This window comes from Halictus rubicundus, chromosome 13, assembly GCF_050948215.1.
Source record: "Halictus rubicundus isolate RS-2024b chromosome 13, iyHalRubi1_principal, whole genome shotgun sequence".
In the NCBI taxonomy this organism is placed as follows: domain Eukaryota; kingdom Metazoa; phylum Arthropoda; class Insecta; order Hymenoptera; family Halictidae; genus Halictus; species Halictus rubicundus.
In genome coordinates, this window is record NC_135161.1 from 144164 (window position 1) to 166309 (window position 22146).

A 22146-nucleotide genomic window follows, 5' to 3' on the forward strand; every position below is an offset into this window, starting at 1 on the left:
GCAGCATACGTAGCCCCTACAATGGCTGTGAACGTGGTGCCATCTAAGCTCATTCCCTCGCAAGTGAACTAAGCGGTCCAAGGTCATACATAAGAGTTTCCTCCCCCTGTCTAGAGCCCCCGTACCATTCCGTGTCACATCCTACCGTATCATCCAGAACTAATATTGTGGAACCGATATTCTACAATGGCGCTGTTGCTGATATAATTTTAAATCTCATGTAGAGGATTCATATGATGAATGAAACAAAAGAATGTTGTTTCCTCTTAATTCAATTACGGCTGACACGCGAGTGCATCGAAGGAGACGTAATGTAATAATAATAATAACGTAACGTTTCCGGCTGAGAATATTTTGGTCCCGGATCGAATCCCGCATGGAATGATTTTTTTTTCGTTAAACACTTTTTTCTTGTTCTTTCTACTACATCAGTCTTCTTCCCTGTGCAATTACAACTACAACAGTGTAATAACATAATTATAAGAAATTAAATTAGTTCAATATTAGCCAAAAGTAAGAACGTAGTTTAAATTTAATTTAATAAAATACGACGTTGATATCACTAATTTCATTTGAGTATTTAATAGCTACCTATTCAATCTACTTCTGATATTGCTTTTCATTTGCAGCGTATATATTCTAATAAATTTAATTATTTGGGATTGATAAAAGATTGAACAACAATATTTATAATAACTAGTTTTAAACATTTTTTAAGGGTAATTAAATTTAAAAAACAAAAAGAATTATTTAAAAATACAAAATATATTTCAGTGCATACCATTAAACCCGATTCCTTTTAATTTTTTCAGTTTAAATTTCACTTTGATATCTTTTTTAGTTCAAAAGTTATAGCAAAATATGTGCCTCGCCGAACCGGGAATCGAATGCGCTACTTCCAGACGTAGTTGGGCACTATTTAGATAACAAATTATTTACCAAAGATACTTTAACTTTATTCGTTATTCGAAGGTTCGAATAAAAAAAGTATCTTTGTCGAATAAATAATTTTATTCGACGAGAATTTATCCGACGAAAAAAGATAATTTTTTTTATTCGAAGCGGATTTATTCAAACTTCGAATTATTTTTTCATCTTTTATCTGTATCGTTTATTCGAAGGCTTCGAATAAACAGCAACGAGGTCCGACGAGAGCCGAACTTCAAAGACCCAGTGACTGACAAACGGCATACAATGTAAGCAGATGGAGAATCGCGTACGAATGCAAGTTTAACTTTTAGATTTTTCAATATACCACCATAAAATTGCGACGAGTGAATCGAGGGGCTTTTCCTGATGAAAATGAGTCCAAATTCGAGTGTAATCGAACAAATTTATTGATACGTAATGTTACGATAAAAATTACATTCTTATTGAAGATAGTCCAAATGATGTCGTGTTTGGACTCATTTTGATCGGGACAAGCTCCACAGCTCATTCGTATTAACAATATTATTCTGATTAAAAACATAAAAGCATAAATTGCCAATAATGCACGATTCTCCATCTGCTTACATTGTAGGCCGTTGGTCGGTCGCTGGTCTTTGAAGTTCCGAGCTCGTAGAGTCGCGAGATATTTTTTCATGATTTTTTTATGGGACTTGCGCCAACTAATTCGTGGCATTCTTCTGATTAAAATGACACTAAACACGGTACAAATTGGACTGTATTTAGCATTTTTATCCGTAGATTTATTCGAAGGCTTCGAATAAATCTTCGGATAACTTTTGCCAGCTCGACGAATAAACGGCGACGAAGGCCGACGAGGACCGACGAGCGCCGAACGTCGAAGACCCAGCGACTGCCAAACGGCATACAATGTAAGCGGATGGAGAATCGTGCATTATTGGCAATTTATGCTTTTATGTTTTTAATCAGAACAATATTGTTAAGACGAATGAGTTGTAGAGCTTGTCCCGATCAAAATGAGTCCAAACACGACATCATTTGGACTGTCTTTAATGAGATTGTAATTTTTATCGTAACATTACGTATCAGTGAAACTTGTTCGATTGCACTCGAATTTGACCTCATTTTCATCAGGAAAATCCCCTCCATTCGCTCGTCACAATTTCATGAGGATATATTGAAAAATCTAAAAGTTTAAACTTTCATACGTGCGCGATTCTCCATCCGCTTACAATGTATGTCGTCTGTCGTCGCTGGGTCTTTGATGCTCGGCGCTCGGCAAAAGTTATTCGAAGATTTATTCGAAGCCTTCGAATAAAAGATACAGATAAAAGATGAAAAAATTATTCATGAAAGAAAAATTTTTTTTAATTAATAATAACAGTAGCTAAATATATGAAAAAATTTAAGATAGTGTTGATGACAATAGCTCATTATTAAATTAATATTCAGGTTGGTCGCTTTTAAACTTCGATATGAGATCTGTATTTGTTCGAATTTTTCCGGATTTTCCATTTTTTACAACTAGAGTTTGCAACTACAAACTTAGAAAAAAATAAAAAAAGTATCATTACAATTAATATTATTCTTAATTTATATTAATTAGAGATTTTGTACACAAGATTTACATGTTAGTTACATATTTCATATAAAACAATTAAGCTGTACGTTCTAATCCTGGTTAAAAAAATAATGTGCGTTCAGTTTTATGCTAAAAGACTGACCGGTTCTGTTCCAGGAAAGACTGACCGGTTCTGTGCCATGCTAAAACGGCGATGTCACGAAAGTGGGAACGCCGAAACCCCGGGCGTGAGCACTCTCATTCCTCTCTGATAAAGTTAAGAATACATAATATATGTTTATATAGAGAAAAAATACAGCCAAATGTGTTTTATTGATTTAATGCCCATTGCAAAAAACAAGGTTATAGAAACATGACGCTGTAAATTTTTTATTAAGAAGTTATAACAAAAATATTATAATGTAATTGTATGATGCCCCGTTCAATACAGAGTTCACTATCTGAATTTCATTATGATTACCTTTTATTTTCAATGTTTTCATAAAGGATCAAACGAGAAACCATTCATTTATAATTTTGATATTTTTGTTGGAACTTTGTAATTATACCTATCATTCTATGTTTATGTAAATTTTTTTATTTTCAATTATGAAAAACGGAAACGCCGAAAAGAGTGGTTTGTATTTTTTTTTCAACTACGACGCACGAAACTCAGGAATTTGAAAAAAAATTGAGTATAATACTCACGACAATATCTCATTGCTAAATTAAATCTGTAGTAGTCTCTTCAACTTCTATATGAAATTTGCATTTTTCGATTTTTTTTTCGTGTTTTTTGTTTTTTTACAATCAGAGTTCGCAACGAAAAAATCTAAAAACGATTCCTAATATGTGGCTCGGTATCGGAAATGTGTCAGATTTTTTCAGAATTTTGAATTGTAATTAAATGGGGAAAATGGGCCAAATACTGGTTTTTCGATTTTTCTCTATAAATACCCTTACAGATGTGGTATCGAACTGAAAGTTGGCAGAATTGTTTCTTTTTTGGTAGGCCATCGAATGGTTCCAATCCCGATTAAAATTGGGTCCGAGGTAAAATGAATCCCCAAACCCTGCTATAGCCTTTATATTAGTATTCTATTTCATATCATGATAAGAAGTAAAATTAAAAATACTGTTTGTAAAATAGTTCATATTTATTGACCAATATTTTCTAGTTCTTCCAAAAATGTTTTACATTTTCCCTTGAGAATTTTGACACCTTCTACAAATAATACAGCTGGTGATAGGGTTCCCACAGATTCAACAGTAACTATAATAAAATGATATTTTCACTAATATACTGAACACATATTTGAAATACATAATAACATTACTTACAAATCACGTGATTTCGTACTCTGCTTAAGCATACACACGACTTAAGGTCTTCGTGTTGAAATACATTTCTAGAACAACTATCATAACGGGGATTTTTTACTTGAGCTTCTCGCGAGTCCGGATCACCTGGCTTTTGTTCAATTACTTCTATAACGCCAATACTGAAGCAATTTTTTAGACGATCTGCCATTTCCCCTCTAACTGGCTTTATTATTTTTATGTCCGGCAGTAATCTATACGATGCTGTAGCTTAATTTTAAAAAATAGATAAAATTAGTTACTTATGTATTTGAGTACATATTGAAACATTTTTACATGTAAGTTAGTAAAATAGTTCATAACAAAGTTGCTTTATCTTACCTACTGGAGAAAATTTGGCGTGATCTTTCCCAATTCCCTTAACCGCGTGCATAAAGGCGTGGATTTCTTGACCAGGTCGCATTTTGCATATTAAAATATCTTTTTCTAGAACACCTAATTTTTCTGTTCCTTGAGGATGAAGTTCTGCTTGGCGTCCAATTGGAACCCATTTAATCTCTCTGCTATAAACTAAAACGAAATAATAATAGTAATGTCTATAATAATTTGTACAAGTTTGTTGTTCTGCTTGTTAGCAAATAATACTTCTATCAGTTTTTACAAAGCAACATATGTTACGTTATATCTGACATCAACATACCACTACTATTCTTGTAGATATCAGTTGTTCTTCTGGAATCCTTTGGAACGTGAGAGTTCCAGGTACATGAAACTTTAAGTTCATATCTCAATGTATCTTGATCACTAACTTCATCTTCATCTTTAGTGGTGGAGGAAGGATATTCAAATAATCTAGGATCTGATCGAAGTGGTATGAGGCCCAATCTTTAAATTTGTAAAATAAAAAGTATTTGTAGAATCTCTAACATTGCTTGTTATTAAAATAAATAATTTAGATTCTCGAAAGTAGGAAGGAATATAAGTTATTGATATACAGCTAGATATGCTACAATGAGACAATGATAATACCATTCAATATAGTAATCATTCTTTTCTTTTTTAAAATGTAATTATTAAATCTTGAGTTCCAAATGCTTTTGTGTTTAAAGCTCTAATTCCTTTTTAATTAAGATATGTCTACATTACTTACTCTTTAAAGATTTACTGTGGGATACTATGTAAATGCAAATATGTATTCTTTACCTATGAGCAAGAACTTCATCTTGAATTAAACTGGTGTTATTTACGATATAAACTTTCTCTATAGCCATAGTTGGTACTTCACTCAAAAGAACTCTGCGAAATGCATTAGCAAAACCAACAGGGTAACCAATTAAGTCAAATTCTAACTCCCGTTCATCTTCAGATTCCCTAACAACCTGTATCTTGAATTCCTGAAAATAATACGATAAAGATTATTAATTAAATGGTACATTATATAATACGATAAAAACTAATATTTGAGGATCTGTAATGATATTAAATTTTGATATATATTAACCGTAGTAACCTTCTGTCACTTGTCTGTATACAGTGAATTCTTGCCATAAGTCAGTTGCATGGTTCTGGCGACTGACAATTAGACAAAATCTGAGGTTCTTGCCGAACGTTGCATTTGAAATACACAGTGCACGCTGGAAACGCAAATGTCACTATCCGTTTTTAAGTCACAAACCTATGACTACTAACGGATAGTGACAAGAAGACTGAGAAAATGTTGCCCATAGAAACGGACAACGATGCTCGAGAGCAGAGTATACCCCTCGGTGGTGTGGGTAGTTCCAATGACTCCCAACCGCGAAGCTGGCACTGACTTACAACGGAAATTCACTGTATGTGTTATTTCTTTAGAATAAAGATGCACACTTGTGTGAGTAATGTGTGTGAGTGAGAGAAGGTTTTAATTGACAGTTATATGAGATAAGCATCTTATGTAATATGTATTTATTAAGTTGAATAGCTGTCATACCTGATCAATCTTCAAGCAAGATATGACAATGCAAGACATCACTATGATAGGATCTATGACATGAACACTAACATCATATAACTAGTTTCTAAACCTTCCAATACTTTTTTATTCTTAAAATACATGATGTTACAAAAAAGAAAACAACAACTAACTATATGAAAACTACATTAATCTATAGTTTGACTCCATTTCCTCTTAAACAATCCTCTCCTGCATTGATACAGGGGTCCCATCACTTCCACCATGTCATAAATGGTTTTTGAAAATCTTTTTCATCGAGTTGAGCATCTGTTACAGTTTATTATGAACTTCCTTTATGGCGACTTTGAAAGACATCACAAAGAGAAGAAGTCACATTAAACTTTTACACTTATTAGTTTTACCATTCTGTTCAATCCGAACCATTCAATTTCGTTTTATTTCTAAGAAACGGTATTTCATCACCATAGAGATCCAAAGTGACTTGTAACAAATGCTTAGATCAATTGGAAAAAAAAAGACCTTCAGAAAGCATTCAAGATTAGACAGAAACATTGGAATCAGTGCATTACTGTGGAAGAAGACTATTTTGAAGTAAACGAACGTGAAATGTAGATTAGTATACTAAAAATGTTTTTATACACTTGATCTGGTTTTTTTGTAGCATCTTGTATACATGCCTTTTGAATAAAGAACTACAGAAGGGCATTACATGTAATCAGAAATGAGAAAGCGTTTAGAAAAAATGGTATATGTTGAATGCGTGTGATAAAAAAAACTTCTGCTTTAACATTATTACATGCCAAGACTCATTCTTGAAATAAAGTGATTTTCGTTTTAGAGTTAAGATTAAAATTTATAATAACATTTGCATTACTCATTATTTTATTAAAACAATACTTTCCTGCAACTTTAGTCAAAATTGATCAAAGATTGATCAAACTGCAATAGTAAGAATTACTAAAAAACAATATGAAATGGTGAAACAGTGTTGGTCTTTTGTTGAATACAACATTTTTTTCACACATTACTATCCTTATTATTTCGACATCAGCTGCAATATTATGGAATCAAAAATGCATTGTGACATTTAAAAAAAGACAGGGTAGCTTTGAACTTTTATTGAGAGAAGTATCTCAAGTAATTTATAATTGATTTGAAACTAATTGTTGGAAATACGTTTTGTTAAATTATTAGAAGTGTTTGAAAACTTGCACACATAACTTCGCTGAACAATTTGATTTTAGTATAAACAAAAGATGACGAATCACAAAAAAATAGTAGGTACGTGTTTACTGGTGATAAAAAAACATATAGCTCTGCTCGAAAGTTAATACAAACTTATTCAATATAAAAGTGGTTTCTCCCTTTTCTTAATATACTTATATACAGAGTACATATTTCACTTAACTGGAAGAGAATAAAAAGATTCTTGGTTTGTACTGTACTCAAAATAAAGAAATACAAAGTTACAATTAAGAAATAAACTTAACTTTCATACCTCTCCCACTACTACATATATGGAAAAATTATTTGTACTTACTTGTGTCCTCTTGTACAGGGTATCTTAGCCAATCTTGACAATCTTAAGTTTCTTGCTATTGTTACTTATAGCGAAAAATGTTTCAGACAAGGCTTGAATGGTATCGAGAGGGGCACATTCTGATGTTATTAGTTCCTTCGTGAGTGGACGCGTAAAGGTCATATGAAGGTCAAGCTTGTTTTCTTAAATAGAATGAGGTATTATTTAATACATCAATCTTGCTGCATTCACATTCCTAAACGAACATGTAGCGGTAACACATTCTCCAATATGTTGGTAAAACTTTCATTATCAAGTGTTTGTACTTTGGTCCAGTCAGTGGTCCATCAATAAACTTCATCAATGTTGATGGTCAATTTGTCTGAAACAATGTGAATTCTAACTCGACCAGAAATGTGTGTTTCTTAAATTAATGTTAACGTTCTTCCTTTGTGAACGTCACTTCATCTGTAGACATAATTGTTTTCGAAAAATCAGGACTTTGGCGAAGAGCCCATTCACAAAATTCTAAACGACGATGACAGTCATTATCAATGAGGTCTTGAACTTTTAATCAGTGATATGGGTGAAATTTTTGCCGATGCAGTACATGTATGATACTAAACCGACTAATATTGGATTCTCTTTCAAGCTGATGACAACTTACAGATGGGTTTACTGACACTGCAGCTAAAACAGCAATTTCATTTACACTATTCGTCACCGTTTTCTCTCGATTAGGTGTCTTACGCGACAAATTTCCAGCTTGATGAAAGTGTTTGAAAACATAACTGAAAGTATTACGGGATGCTTGATTTCTGCGAGGAAATCTCTCTCTATACAACTGTTTTGCACATACTGTACTCTTCCGAGCTTCTAAATATGTGAAACCATGTCTACTTTTTCTGCTTTTGAGTATCTGGTTTTAGAACAAACAGATAGATCGGTCAGACATCTAGAGAAACTCAACTCAAACTGAAGAATGATTGTCATGATCGAATAGATTTCAAGTGCTTACATTTCAACGCTACTGACCTCAATCAATCATTTTTGTAAGTCTAACGTTGATATAAACACAGCTATTGTCTTAGTGCAGCAGCAATGATGTCTTAGAATTTAAATTATTTAAATTGAAATATCTCCCAAACTACTAGCTTTTCGACATACATAGGTTAGTCCTTTTTTTGTAACATACGTCCAGCTGCATCGATTTATGTACTAAAAAACACCACATTTCAATTAAGAAAACAAACAGGTTGACCTTCATATGACCTTTACGCGTTCACTCACGAAGAAACTAATAACATCAAAATATGTGCCACTCGATACCATTTAAGCCTCCTCTGAAACATTTTTCGCTATAAGTAACAATAGCGAGAAAATTAAGATGTAAAAATCAGGTGAGACACCCTGTATACCAAACGACTTTTGTGAGAACATTTTTTTGATAAATTCAATACCTTGTGAGACATTCCATCATTTCCATTTATTTATTTTGAGATGAATTGTAGTATCCACAAGAAATTAAATATATAAGGAAAAGTTATAAATATGAAACAATTAAGATGGAGTATTTCTTGAAAATAATTTTATATTAAACACACATGTGTGTGTGTGTGTGTGTCTTTATAAATGTAACTACACTTTCTTTAAAAAAGGAACCCTATAAGTTTAAGGTTTTTTAAAAAAATGTATACATGCTAATATATATAGTTTTGCAATCTACACTATAAAAGTATTTATGTTTTATAACTATTACTATAAAAGGTGCTTATAATTGAATTTTTGTTATTGTTCCTGCATACTGGCACATTTTGAACAAAATTAATCATTATAAAACACCTTATCACTAACGTTTCATACAATATTAGAAAATCATAATGTTTACAAATACGGAGAAGATAACATAGTATTCATGTTTCTAATATTCTAGATATAAATGTGTTTAAAAAATCTGTAAATATGCAGAAATAATGGAGATAACTTAAAAATAAGTACCTTTTAGTATAACATATAGTTATAAAACGTAAGTTACCTTTGTATTGTGTAGAAGATATAACAACACAACAATTGGAGTATTAAGATACATAGGGGTCCATTTAAGAAAACAAGTGCTATTGTTGTTTTGTGACATAAACGATTAAACTTTGCTTTATGAATTTTTTTACTTTAAAAATATAGTTAATCTCAATTGCATCATGCATTTTGTACATTATTTATACAATATTTTAAATAAGACTTTACTTTCTTATAGTTTTGTAAATTCCAGTCTTGTTGTGGTACATAATTCGTATAGTCGGAAGCCTAAAAAATAATATAAGATTATCGAACTTTTACATAAATTTGCATATGTCAAATATGTATTTTTATTCTCACGTTAGGTATGCCATATTCTTCGAGCATAACATGCATTTTTCGACTTTCTTCCATGATTAATATTTGTTATGATTTTGAGGTTACCACTCACGTGGTAGTACGAATAGATGTTCCTCAAACTACTTTTTTCTTATGTTGCGTCGCAGTGTGGTGGAATAGGGATTTTGGTTGTGGGTTCGAGTGCCCGTGGAGCGTTGAAGCGCTCTGCTCGTGGAAGTTAAGAAATAAACTTTGTACACAGAGTTTAAAGGCGAAAAGCTGTTGTAGATTTTATTAGAAGTACTTGGAGATGTAACTCCCTCAGTTCTACAATGAGATCTGTTTCATCCTGGAGTTTTATATCCTTTCCCAGCTTCTTCCTTCTCGTCTCCCTTCCTTAGCCAATAGAAAAATTAGAATCTTCTGGCTAGGCGTTGATTCGTCGGATGACTCGTCTTCCGGTTGCTGCTTGATGGTGATTGGTAGTGGATGGATCTTAATAGCGCACGCACGAGGGTGGGGTACGCACGAGGGTGAGGGCCCGTCAAAACGAGGGACGTGGGGCCATGTGGGACCGAACAAGAGAGAGGTCAGAGGGAGTTCCAAGAGGTCCTTGACTGAGAATTTATGACCTCTTGTCCTTAACTGATTAGAGACTTCGACTATCCCTAATTTATGCAGAATTGGAGAAGCTACTCTAAGAGGCTGCGTGACTTTCTCTAAATTCCGCAATTAGTCTCGCCGACTCGAATTTCGTCAAGGATCTCTATGGAACCCTCCCGGTCCTGCTCTAAACTATCGCGCCCAAATAAAATACATATGTATTAAATACGCGATTACGTCTTATATTTAAATTCGCCTCTCTGCGCCATTAATCGATACTATATATATCTAACTATGTTCACGTGCTCAACTGGCCACGCTACACTTATATACAAATGTTTACACCAGGCATGGCATTTAACTGGCCCGATCCGAGGCACCGACGAGATACTGTTAAAGACTGCCAACCTCTGTACTATTCAGCGACATAGGCAAGTGAACCCGGGGCAGAGAGGAATAAGAGTGCTCACGCCCGGGGTTTCGGCGTTCCCACTTTCGTGACATCGCCGCTTTAGCATGGCACAGAACCGGGCCGTCTTTTAGCATAAAACCGAAGGCACATTATTTTTTTAACCAGGATTAGAACGTACAGCTTAATTGTTTTATATGTTATATGTAACTAACATGTAAATCTTGTGTACAAAATCTCTAATTAATATAAATTAAGTATAATATTAATTGTAATGATACGTATTTTATTTTTTTCCAATTTTGTAGTTGCAAACTCTAGCTGTAAAAAATGAAAACCCGGAAAAATTTGAGCAAATACAGATTTCATATCGAAGTTTAAAAGCGACCATCCTGAATATTAATTTAATAATGAGCTATTGTCATCAACACTATCTTAAATGTTTATATATATATATATATTTAGTTACTGTTATTATTATATAGCGGCCCTCGCTGAGTTGGGCATTATTTGTGATAAAAAATTATTTAAATAACGATTCGAATAAAAGATACTTTATCTTTATTCGTTACTCGAAGGTTCGAATAAAAAAAAGTATCTTTATTCGACGAGTATCGAATAAATAATTTTATTCGACGAGAATTTATCCGACGAATAAAGCTACTTTTTTTTATTCGAAGCGGATTTATTCGGACTTCGAATAATTTTTTCATGTTTTATGTGTATCTTTTATTCGAAGGCTTCGAATAAATCTTCGAATAACTTTTGCCGAGCGCCGAGCTTCAAAGACCCAGCGACTGACAAACGGCATACAATGTAAACGGATGGAGAATCGCGCACGAATGAAAGTTTAAACTTTTAGATTTTTCAATTGTTCAGAATGTTGTTTTACAACATATTTAAATTTTATCAAAATCAGTCAGGTGTACCCTTTTCTATATAATTACCATTTGTTTCTATATTCATTATTATTTCAATAATAATTTATTGTTAAAATAATTGTTTAAATAATTAAATTTTTATAATGTATAGAAATTTGTTTTCATAACAGTAACAACAGTTCTCTGTGAGTTACTGCTATTTTTGTTTACTTTTGGATAAGTAAAAAACGTTTGAATTTAAAAACCAATTTTTCTTCTTCATTGAATAATACGACACTTCATATTACATGATCTAATACAATATGTATGCAAGCATACAATGTTTTCTGCCGCAACCTCGCTCGCGTTCGTTTTTTGCGATGGTACGATAGTAGCATTAGGGAAGCTAATTTATTTATTTAAATAATTATTTTAACAATAAATTATTATTGAAATAATAATGAATATAGAAACAAATTTCTATACATTATAAAAATTTATTTATTTAAAAATTGTTTAAATAATAAATAACAATGAATAACTACTTAAATAATAAACATATAAGGCCGAACATAATACAGGATACAGAATGACAGAACCGAAACCAGAACCGAAATATAACAGTTATAGAACCGAAATAATATCGGTTCTCCAGAAATGTAACCGATATAAGTCAGAACCGATATTTTCATAACAGTTACAACATCATTTCGGTTCTTCATAACTGTTTCGAGAACTGGAACCAATATCATAACAGTTTTCAATCCCTGGTTTCGAATCTTTTAATGTTCAGATTTTACTTTATGAACATAGAATTTGATTACATAAGTTTATCAACTATTTACAGATAATGTTGATTAATAATAATATAGAACACTCAAATTTGACGGAATTATTTATTTCACTTGGCAGTTTTATCCAGAATTTCGAGAAATACAATATTTCAGTAGTGCTTGAATGGTCGAATTTATTATTCAAATTTATAAATATTGCTGCTCCTTGAACCATTTGCGGCAACTCTATTCCATTATACATTTGAGTTTGTTTGTCTGTACAACAGTGCAGACAATCTCATTATAATAGCATTCATTTGATCTACATGCCACAACTATTCTGCATCCATTTTATTAAAAAGTTTTTACAATGTTTAATCCAATGCAGCAGCACCAGAAATAATTTCAATCAACTCCCTTGTAATTACAGCTTGTCGAGTACGATTGAATGTTAAAGTTAATTTATCTATCATTTCGCCTGCATTTTTACTAGCATTATCCATAGCTGTCATTCGGCTAGACTGTTCACTGCAGGCACCTTCCTTCATAGAATAGAACAACAAAGATGCCAGAGAAAATTCCAAGTAGCTTTGAACTACCTCTTCATCAATGGAATCATACACAGACAACTTAGGTGCTGTAATTACTGAATTTTTGTCGAAAAGTGGTAACTGGTCAACAGAATAAGATACTACGGACTTAAATCGATTGTAGACAATGCGTCCAGAACCGAACCTGTACCTGTAGATTATAAATGAACATTACATATGGTATAGATTTAAAAAATAGCATGTAATAAGATCATCAGTATTATACATACTCGCTATTCATAATTTCAGTTGCTACCTTAGCAGCATCATTAAATGTGGGTGGTTTGCGACCAACTTCAGATGCAACAAACAGTATATTATTAGCAAATAAACGAGATAAAATTGCTTTTGATTTTTCACCAATGCATACAATCTTAGTGTTTTCCCGTTCATTTGCATCTGCTAATAGAGAATCTCGAATATTACGAGACACTCCTGTGTGTACAGCACCACACAAACCACGATCACTTGTTACTGCTATGACAAGTCTCTTGGGTTCATCTGCAGGTGCCGCAATTTCTGCTTGTTCATAAAAGGCTTTTGTACCAACACCAAGTGGACGAGCTTGTTTCAAATCACGTTCTGCTCTACTATATTTAGCAGCAGACACCATTTTCATTGATTGTGTAATCTTTTGAATGTTTTTTACAGATTTCAATCTTATGGAAATAGCTTTTAGAGTAGCCATACCACGCTGTTGTTGCGCAGCAAGTCGCACAATTGTTGTCATACGGTTAGAAAACATTTTGATGTTGAATAGTGTCCCTGTGAATTATTACATAACAACAATTTTTTTATTAAAACCATATATTACACATACTTTAATAATAAAGCTCAATTGTTACATTTAATTTGATTCCATTCTAAAGATAGATGTATAATACATGTTCAATTGATTTATAATTAAAACATTATTTCTTATTCAAATTAAATAATTGATATTACAAACATAATATCATTGAAATAAATATGAATCACATTAATCTTATATATGAGATACATCGAAGTTCTATCCAGCAAAAAATAGAGTAATTCAAGGAGGTTATAAACCACTAAGTGTAATCTATTTTTTTCGTGTATTTGCAATTTACTTTCACTAAAAAAGATAGGTTTCTTTTTTACTACTATCTACATTATGCTTATTATTATTACTATTTGCATCCTAAATATCATTTAGCTCTATGAAATCACTGTCTAACTTATATTATTTTGTACAATAGCAGTACATTATTTTAGTACAGCAATGAAATATTTCATTATACAAGAAGTTACAAATATATTAAACACTAATATATGATCATAAGAAGGTACAAAATTCTATAAGATATGAATGTCCAACAAAAGGCGAAAATATATACAAGTATAACTTACCAACACATTCATTCAAGTTTTGAAAAATGAAACAATAAATTACATAAAACAATACATAAATTAAATTTCAAATATTACATATATAGATTGTAACAAAAACACGTTTATTTACGTTTACTTTAATGGCAACCTATTATATTTTATATGAAATTTGTTTAATAGGAAAAATGTTATGATCTATTTTCTATGAATTATTAAATTTATCTTATTATTTGATAATGTCACAGAGAACACATGTATATGTCCTAATAATTTTCCATTATAGTTGTCACAAAGTTAAAATGTATTAAAAAAGACTAAACAATATAAAATAAAATATAAACAGAAACGAAGATGGTAAAACTGTACTAATATTTAAGAATTAAGAAAAGTAAATCATTTTTTAAGTCAATGCAATATCTCATTTATATAATCACAATGGATACCAGTTATGCATACTATTGCTTCTTCTTATTATTTACAATACATACTGCAAGAGTACGTAGATCATTTATTTCTAACATTTGATATATGCTTTATTGTGATGAATTAAACTCACCGCACTACTTAGAACAATAAGAGAAAAATTCAAGAAGCCGAATTAAGTGCAAGAAGAATGATCACAGGACACGAAGGCCCTCATATAAGTGAAATCTTCATACGACGCGTATACGCTACGTAAGCCTATGAAAGGCGATCAATATGCCATCTACTCCAACGTACTGGTACAATTTTCTTAAATACTAGGGACTTTTTGTAATCTAGTTACTTTCCTTTGATATGTTGTAAATCGGAATTTTTTTAATTCACAAATGCAAATATCTTTTAAGTGGACCAATGTGAAGAAAGTGAAAACTATTTCTCTGATAAAAGTATGTGTACCGAGTGTGAAATTATACATATGTATATAGGACCACAGATGAGGTTTAGGATAGACCTATCATCACAGACGAGGTATAGGAGTAGACCAATCACCATATGGGGCTTTGTGTCTCATATGTAAACAACTGGTTTTCTTACGCCCTCTACGCTGACGAACGATAAATGCTGGAACTAGATCCACAAGAATGATCAAATCTGGTCAAATACAAATGATTGACGAGGTATGTCACCGACGAGATATATACAGGGTGGCCCACATAACTCTGAACAGCTCGATATCTCGAAAATTATGCCATCGATTTTAAAGTTCTTAGTCTTAAATTGCATGGAACTGAAGGGCCTTTCTGACTACATAAACGTGAAGTGGCCTCCCTTCCCTTTTAACGGGGGAGGGGAGGTACCTTTATAATTTTAAATGGAACCCCCTATAAAATGTTACATGTTTAGATTCTACCGGAAAAAACAAGTCAATTTTGTCTGAAACATTTTTTTGTCAGATACTTCCATGATGAGATATAACAGTTTGAAGTTTCGAGTTGTAGGTACTTGAAGCGCTCGGAAATAGCGTTATGGAATTATACGCGCTTGAGTCGTTTGCTTATTCATGAAGAAACACAAACAATAATATTTACAATCAAAGTTGTTCTGACATTTTTTAACATTTCGGGAGTCACTGAAGCGCAAGCGTCACGTATTCTTTGTTTCATATCCTCTTTTGTCGTCGGTGGTTCAAACATAACTTTGTCCTTTACATATCCCCATAAGAAAAAATCTAATGGTGTTAGATCGGGGGATCGAGGAGGCCATTGACGAGGTCCCCCACGACCTATCCATTTGTTCCCAAATTTTTCGTTCAAAAATTGCCTGGTGATGATTGCAAAATGTGGAGGAGCGCCGTCTTGTTGGAACCACATTTCTCTTCTAACGTGCAGTGGCACATCTTCCAAAAGCGCAGGCAAATGATTTTTTAAGAAATCACAATAACTTGCAAATGTTACAGTTTCTTGAAAAAAATAAGGTCCAATCACAAAATCTCCTATTAGGCCACACCAAACATTTAAAGAACATCGATGTTGAAAGGGAACACATCGCATCCAATTTGGGTTTTCCACGGCCCAATAATGCAGATTATGTCTATTTACATGCCCTGAATTCATAAAAGTGGCCTCATGGGAAAAAAGTATTTTGCACAAAAAGTCATTTTCCAAAACACCCTGCAGCCACTCACAAAATCTTACGCGGTGATCGTAATCTGCTATCGAAAGCTCTTGTGATAAAACCATGCGATATGAATGATACTTTTGCCGTTTCAAAATTCGTTGAATTGATGAACGACTAATATGTGATGTTTGTGCAAGTGTACGTTGACTAATATGAGGATTTAATGTAATTGCAGCAAGAATACTGGCACTATTATTTTCATTACTGACAGCTTTAGGTTTGTTGCGAGTTTTTTTTTACACAATTCACCGTGCTCGCGAAGCCGCTTTTCTAAATTATGAAATGTTGCATGACATTTTTTGATCCCATAACGTTCAAAAAACACCTAACGTTAATAACATATTCACTTCTGTGTCAAAAGTAGCCATAATCACAATGTTACTGCTTGAATAACAGCTCTAAACTGAAAACGTTTTCATAGATAAGTGAGTCAAACTCAAGAATTGTAAATATTATTGTTTGTGTTTCTTCATGAATAAGCAAAGGACTCAAGCGCGTATAATTCCATAACGCTATTTCCGAGCGCTTCAAGTACCTACAACTCGAAACTTCAAACTGTTATATCTCATCATGGAAGTATCTGACAAAAAAATGTTTCAGACAAAATTGACTTGTTTTTTCCGGTAGAATCTAAACATGTAACATTTTATAGGGGGTTCCATTTAAAATTATAAAGGTACCTCCCCTCCCCCGTTAAAAGGGAAGGGAGGCCACTTCACGTTTATGTAGTCAGAAAGGCCCTTCAGTTCCATGCAATTTAAGACTAAGAACTTTAAAATCGATGGCATAGTTTTCGAGATATCGAGCTGTTCAGAGTTATGTGGGCCACCCTGTATATAAATGTAGATATCGTTTATGTCATGCCGTATTTGTTCTAGACTACAAAAATTGGTGTGGCGCGACGGTAGCGTGCCAAGCTTTCACCCCGACGACCAGGGTTCAAATCCTGCCTACTAACGCATTTTTTAAAAATTTTATTAGCAGGCAAGGCCATGATCCGAAGGATCGATGTTCTCAAGGAGACCACAATGGTTGCTAGCCCATTTCCGCAGGGTCATATGAGCGCATTGCAGCAGATTATTGAGCTGACCGCGAGATTGCAGAAGAGAAGAGACGTCATTGGCGCCAAAGAGAACGTCGTCGACATAAATGTTCGAGCGCAGGATCGGAACCGCGAGCGGAAAACGCGAGCCCTCGTCCTCGACGAGGCGCTGGAGAACTCGAAGTGCGAGAAAAGGGGCGCACGTCATCCCATATGTAACCGTCAAAAGTTGAAACGGAGTTGGCACGTCTGCTGGTGACTCTTGCCAAAGGATCCTTTGATAGTCAATGTCGCGAGGGTCGATAAGAATCTGACGGTACAACTTGGCGATATCCGCTGTATAAACGTACCGAAAATGCCGCCACCGTAAAATGACGGAGGGAAGATCAGCCTGCAATTTCGGGCCTGGAAACAGGTGGTCATTCAACGACGTGCCGTCTGAGGTTATGCTCGAGGCATTGAAAACTACGCGGAGGTGCGTCGTCGCGCTACCTTCGCGAAGGACGGGATGATGTGGTATGTAGACACACTGCGGAGAGGTTAGAGCAGACGAGAGAGCGCGTCGCATGTAGCCCATTTCTTCGTATTCACGAAGGAAGGTCCGATACTCCAGAGCGAGAGAGGGCGTTAAGGAAAGCTTACGATGGAGCGATCGACTGACCTTCGCGGCGACAGAGTAGGAGTGGCCAATTTTGATCGGAGGACCGTCGCGTAAAGGAAGACGGACCACGTAGCGGCCGTCGGCCGTTCTGGTAGTATTGGCGCGGAAATGAGCCTCGCATTGCTCATCGTCCGTCGTGAGGAGAGTCCGACGGGGGATTTCCTCGATTTCCCAGAATCGAGTTAATTCGTGGGAGAGAGGGTCCTCCTGAATGCAGTGATGCATTGAGAGGCGAGATGCAGCATGCGGAGAGGCGCGTGAGCGGACAGCGTCGCGAGACGGACGCGAGCAGGGTCCGGAAACGATCCAGCCAAAAATGCTATTCTGAGCGATCGGATGTCCTCGGGGGCCCTTACGCACACCGTCGAGGATGATGTCAGCGTAGACGTCCGCGCCGAGGATGAGATGGATCGCGGAGGAACTGAACGGATCTGGATCAGCCCAATTTAGCGAAGAGAGATGCGCGAGAGAGCGAGAGTCGAGAAGGCGCTTCGGAGTGTACGTCGAGAGCGACGGAAGGACGAGAGCGACCGTAGAGATCGCGGGAGTCGCGGACGACCGTGGTGACACCCGGAGGCGAACAGCGTGACGCACGCGACCGGCATGCACGCCGCCGACAGCCGAGATCGAGGTCTCGACCCGGATGCGTTTCGCACGCAGTAGGGACACCATAGCTTCGGTAAGAAAGCTCGCTTCCGATCCTTGATCGATTAACGCGCGAACAGGGATGGAATGGCCCTCCACATGGTCGACAGCGTGAGGTCGTGGAAGGCGGTGGCCTCCTTCTGCGAGGACGTGATGTCCCGGAAGGAGGCCGCCGAGCGGGCCCGGGAACGGGACCCGGGCTCCGCGAGGAGGGTTTGGGCGCGGGGACGACCCCCGCGTCGACGTGTGCCCCCCAGGAGGGGGGCGGCGACGGCTGGGAGGGCGCGGGGGTCTCCCCCGCGTCAAAGTGTGCCCCCAGTGGTGGGGGGCGGAGTGGGGTTGGCGCGGGGGGTGCCCCTGCACCCTGTTATGCCCCCACCATTGGGGGCGGCAAACTTGGCGGCCCGGGGCGTGAGCTGACCCGGGCCCCCGGGGGGGAGCATAGCTCCCCCCGTGATAGGCCGACACCCCCCGGGTTAGTTTCCCGGTGTGGGGGGGGGTGTCGGTCCGTCCCTCCCCGATTGGGGAGGGGGATCCGTGGGGGGTTGTTGGGGACAGGAAGGGTCGGGGCGTGCCGGATCACGCCTCCGACGGCCCTTCCTTCCGGTGGCGGCGTCTTCTTGCCTCGGCCGGGGCTGGTTCCTTCGGGATACCGGCTCCGAGCGGGGCACGAAGACTCCGGGAGCTGTGGGTGGACCGAGCTGGGGCTCGGGAAGCCCAATCCGAAGGCTCCAGGGATGGGGACACCGGGCGGGCCCTCCGCCCGGGGTCTTATAGCGTAGGAAGTGGGGGAGGTTAACCCCTCCCCCGGGGTATGATGATAGCTGGGAGGTGTCCTGTTGAGTACTCGCGTGATCCAGGCACCTCCCGTGTAGCTTAGGTGGGCGTGGGTTTTTAGTGGGTACCCCTTGAGGATTTCCCCCAAGGGCAGTCCCACATAACCCCGACTCCCCCAGGGAGTCGGGGAATGCGTAAAGCATTTTCCCACAAAAAAAAAAAAAAGGGATGGAATGGCCCGACGGAGCGTGAATTCGGACCCACGCGGTAGCGAGCAAGACGGCGGAGCCCGGTTCGATCGGAGTGGACGCGAGGTGAGACTTCACCTCTGGAAGGGGGGTCGGTGCCGGAGAAGGTGACGCTGGGAGAGCTTCAGTGTCGTGGAGGAGTGAATGGTGACGTTTATGACACACGCGGCACGTATATTTGCTCGGGCAATCCCGCACAAGATGCTTTAAACTCAAGCAATTTACGCACCTCGAGAAACGGTGAACGAGATCGCGTCGATCGCGAGGGCTACGTGCGTTAAATTTCGTACAGGAGCTGAGCATATGCGAGGCTCGACAGACGGGGCACGGAGACTTTGAATTTTTGTCGGACTGCGACGCAGTGGCGACATGTACACGAGATCGACCGGCGGAGGTTTGACTCGATGCGACGGGAAACGCAGAAGAGCTCGCTGAAGCACTGGGAGCGAATTCCTCGAGGGCGCGAACGCGAGAGTCGATGAATTTCGTGAGTGCATCGAACGTAGGAGGCTCTGCATCGTCACCCGTCTTGATCTTCCACGCTTTGCGAGTAGGTGCGTCCAACTTTTGCGACACGATATGTACAAGGAAATCGTTCCAGAGATCGGCCGGTGCCCGCCCGAGATTTTTGAGTGAAGCAACGATTACAGAAACTCGATCGCGTAGATTTTGGAGATCGGACGCGGATTCACGATACCGTCTTCCATGATGCACAATCTCTCTCTCGTTTCTCACTGACCACGTGGATTATTCGCGATCCGGCTCGAAGGACCAGAATGTTTCGGCGTCGACCGACGGTCGGGGAGAGAGAGAGAGAGAGAGAGAGAGAGAGAGAGAGAGAGAGAGGCGGCACGACCGGCCGGTGTAAAAAAAAGTTAAGTAGATAAGTAATACAGCCCGTAGATGACTAAATGCCGAAAGTACTCCAAAAATATTTTTCCGGAAAATTATTAAAAAATAGTTTAAACATAGTTAAAAAATGTTTTTACAACAGCGTAACAACAATCATACGGTTAGAAATCGAAGAAACATCTGATTAAAGAAAAAAAAAACTTGGACCGGGGCAAGATTCGAACCTGGTCCAAAAAGTCTTCAGCGGTTCCGCAGTCGGAGACCATAGCTACTGCACCAACCGGCGCCGTTGAAAATACATTCGAAATATTGGGATATATCCTGCGTAGTATAATTGTCGTTTTTTGTATTACGCAATTTTTAATGTCTGGACGATGTTTCTCTGAACTTAGGGATGTTTAATATTACATAATATATTTTTACGATAATTATAACTTAGTTTTTCACGGAAAAAACGCCGAAACAAGTGGTTTTTATTTTTTCCTACTATGACGCACCAATCGCAGTAATTTGAAAAAAATTGAGCATAATACTTAGGACAATATCTTATTGCTGAATTAATTCTGTCGTTGTCACTTAGATTTCCATATGAAATCTGCATTTTTTTGATTTTTTTCGTGTTTTTCGATTTTTACAGCCAGAGTTTGCAACCGAAAAATCTGAAAACGACTCAAAGTATGTGGTTTGGTGTCCGAAATGTGTCAGATTTTTTTCAGAATTTTAAATTGTCATTGAATGGGGAAAATGGGCCAAAAACTGGATTTTCGTTTTTCCTCTATAACTACCCTTACAGATGAGCTATAGGGCTAAAACTTGGCTGAAAGGTATTTTTTTTGGTAGGCTATCGAATGGCGCAAATTGGAATAAAATCCCTTCTTGGGCACATTTGACCCCCAAAACCGGGTATAGCCTTTTATAAATTTCCTGTGATTTTCCGGATTTCGAACAAGTTACTATTACGTTTGTGTGATGTGACATAAGTTCATCTACCTTTTCTTGAACAAGTGCGGTCTTTTCTCCCTTATATGATATTATCCTTTCGAACGTTGACTGATACTGACATCCTGTCTGATCCGTAATTAGAATTGCAAGGTGATATTTTTTACTACTTTCCGATAATTTTCGGCGGCCTGCTATATTTTATTCCACGCTTCTTCATTATGGACTTCAAGCTTCATGCATCAATCATTTGTGTACCGAGGTCATTCCACGCGAAATCGGGCATATTTTCGAGTACTGCTGTGGGATTTTGTTCAAATTTGAATATGTTGTAGTCTTTGGCGACCTATGAACGAATGTCAAAGGATTTCTCGACTAGTATTCGGGTTCGGGTCGGGTCGCAGAAAGTCAGGCGGGCTCGATTCGGGCTACCCGAGAGTTTCGGGCTGCCTGCTCGACTTCGTCGGGCGGTTTCGGAATGAATCGGACAAGTTCGAGCGAGCGAGTTATCGCGATACCTGAGATTCAACTCTGCGTTCTTATGAAATACATAATGGCAATAATGATACTTCTTTCATAGCTTAATTAACGTAATTTTTAATATACTTGGTTTTTTCATAATTACCGTAGGTATAATTAGCAAACATATGCATAATCTTTATTTGTATTAAATTTT

General features: G+C 37.1%; 2 protein-coding genes across 2 annotated transcripts; both read right to left on the reverse strand.

Annotated features, from left to right (window-relative positions):
- Positions 1 to 3606: 3606 nt before the first annotated feature.
- Positions 3607 to 9769, reverse strand: Polr1c (RNA polymerase I and III subunit C). The gene is made up of 7 exons (XM_076799166.1): positions 9640 to 9769; positions 9508 to 9567; positions 4994 to 5184; positions 4491 to 4675; positions 4172 to 4360; positions 3812 to 4060; positions 3607 to 3743 (listed from the first exon to the last, which is right to left on the reverse strand). The coding sequence occupies exons 1-7, from the start codon at positions 9691 to 9693 to the stop codon at positions 3628 to 3630; spliced, it is 1044 nt and encodes a 347-aa protein (XP_076655281.1). The 5' UTR covers positions 9694 to 9769; the 3' UTR covers positions 3607 to 3627.
- Positions 9770 to 12372: 2603 nt separating this feature from the next.
- Atpsyngamma (ATP synthase, gamma subunit) lies at positions 12373 to 14907 on the reverse strand. The gene is made up of 3 exons (XM_076798745.1): positions 14763 to 14907; positions 13084 to 13618; positions 12373 to 13004 (listed from the first exon to the last, which is right to left on the reverse strand). Exons 2-3 carry the CDS (start codon positions 13596 to 13598, stop codon positions 12638 to 12640), a joined length of 882 nt encoding a protein of 293 aa, XP_076654860.1. The 5' UTR covers positions 13599 to 13618; positions 14763 to 14907; the 3' UTR covers positions 12373 to 12637.
- Between the last annotated feature and the right edge of the window lie 7239 nt (positions 14908 to 22146).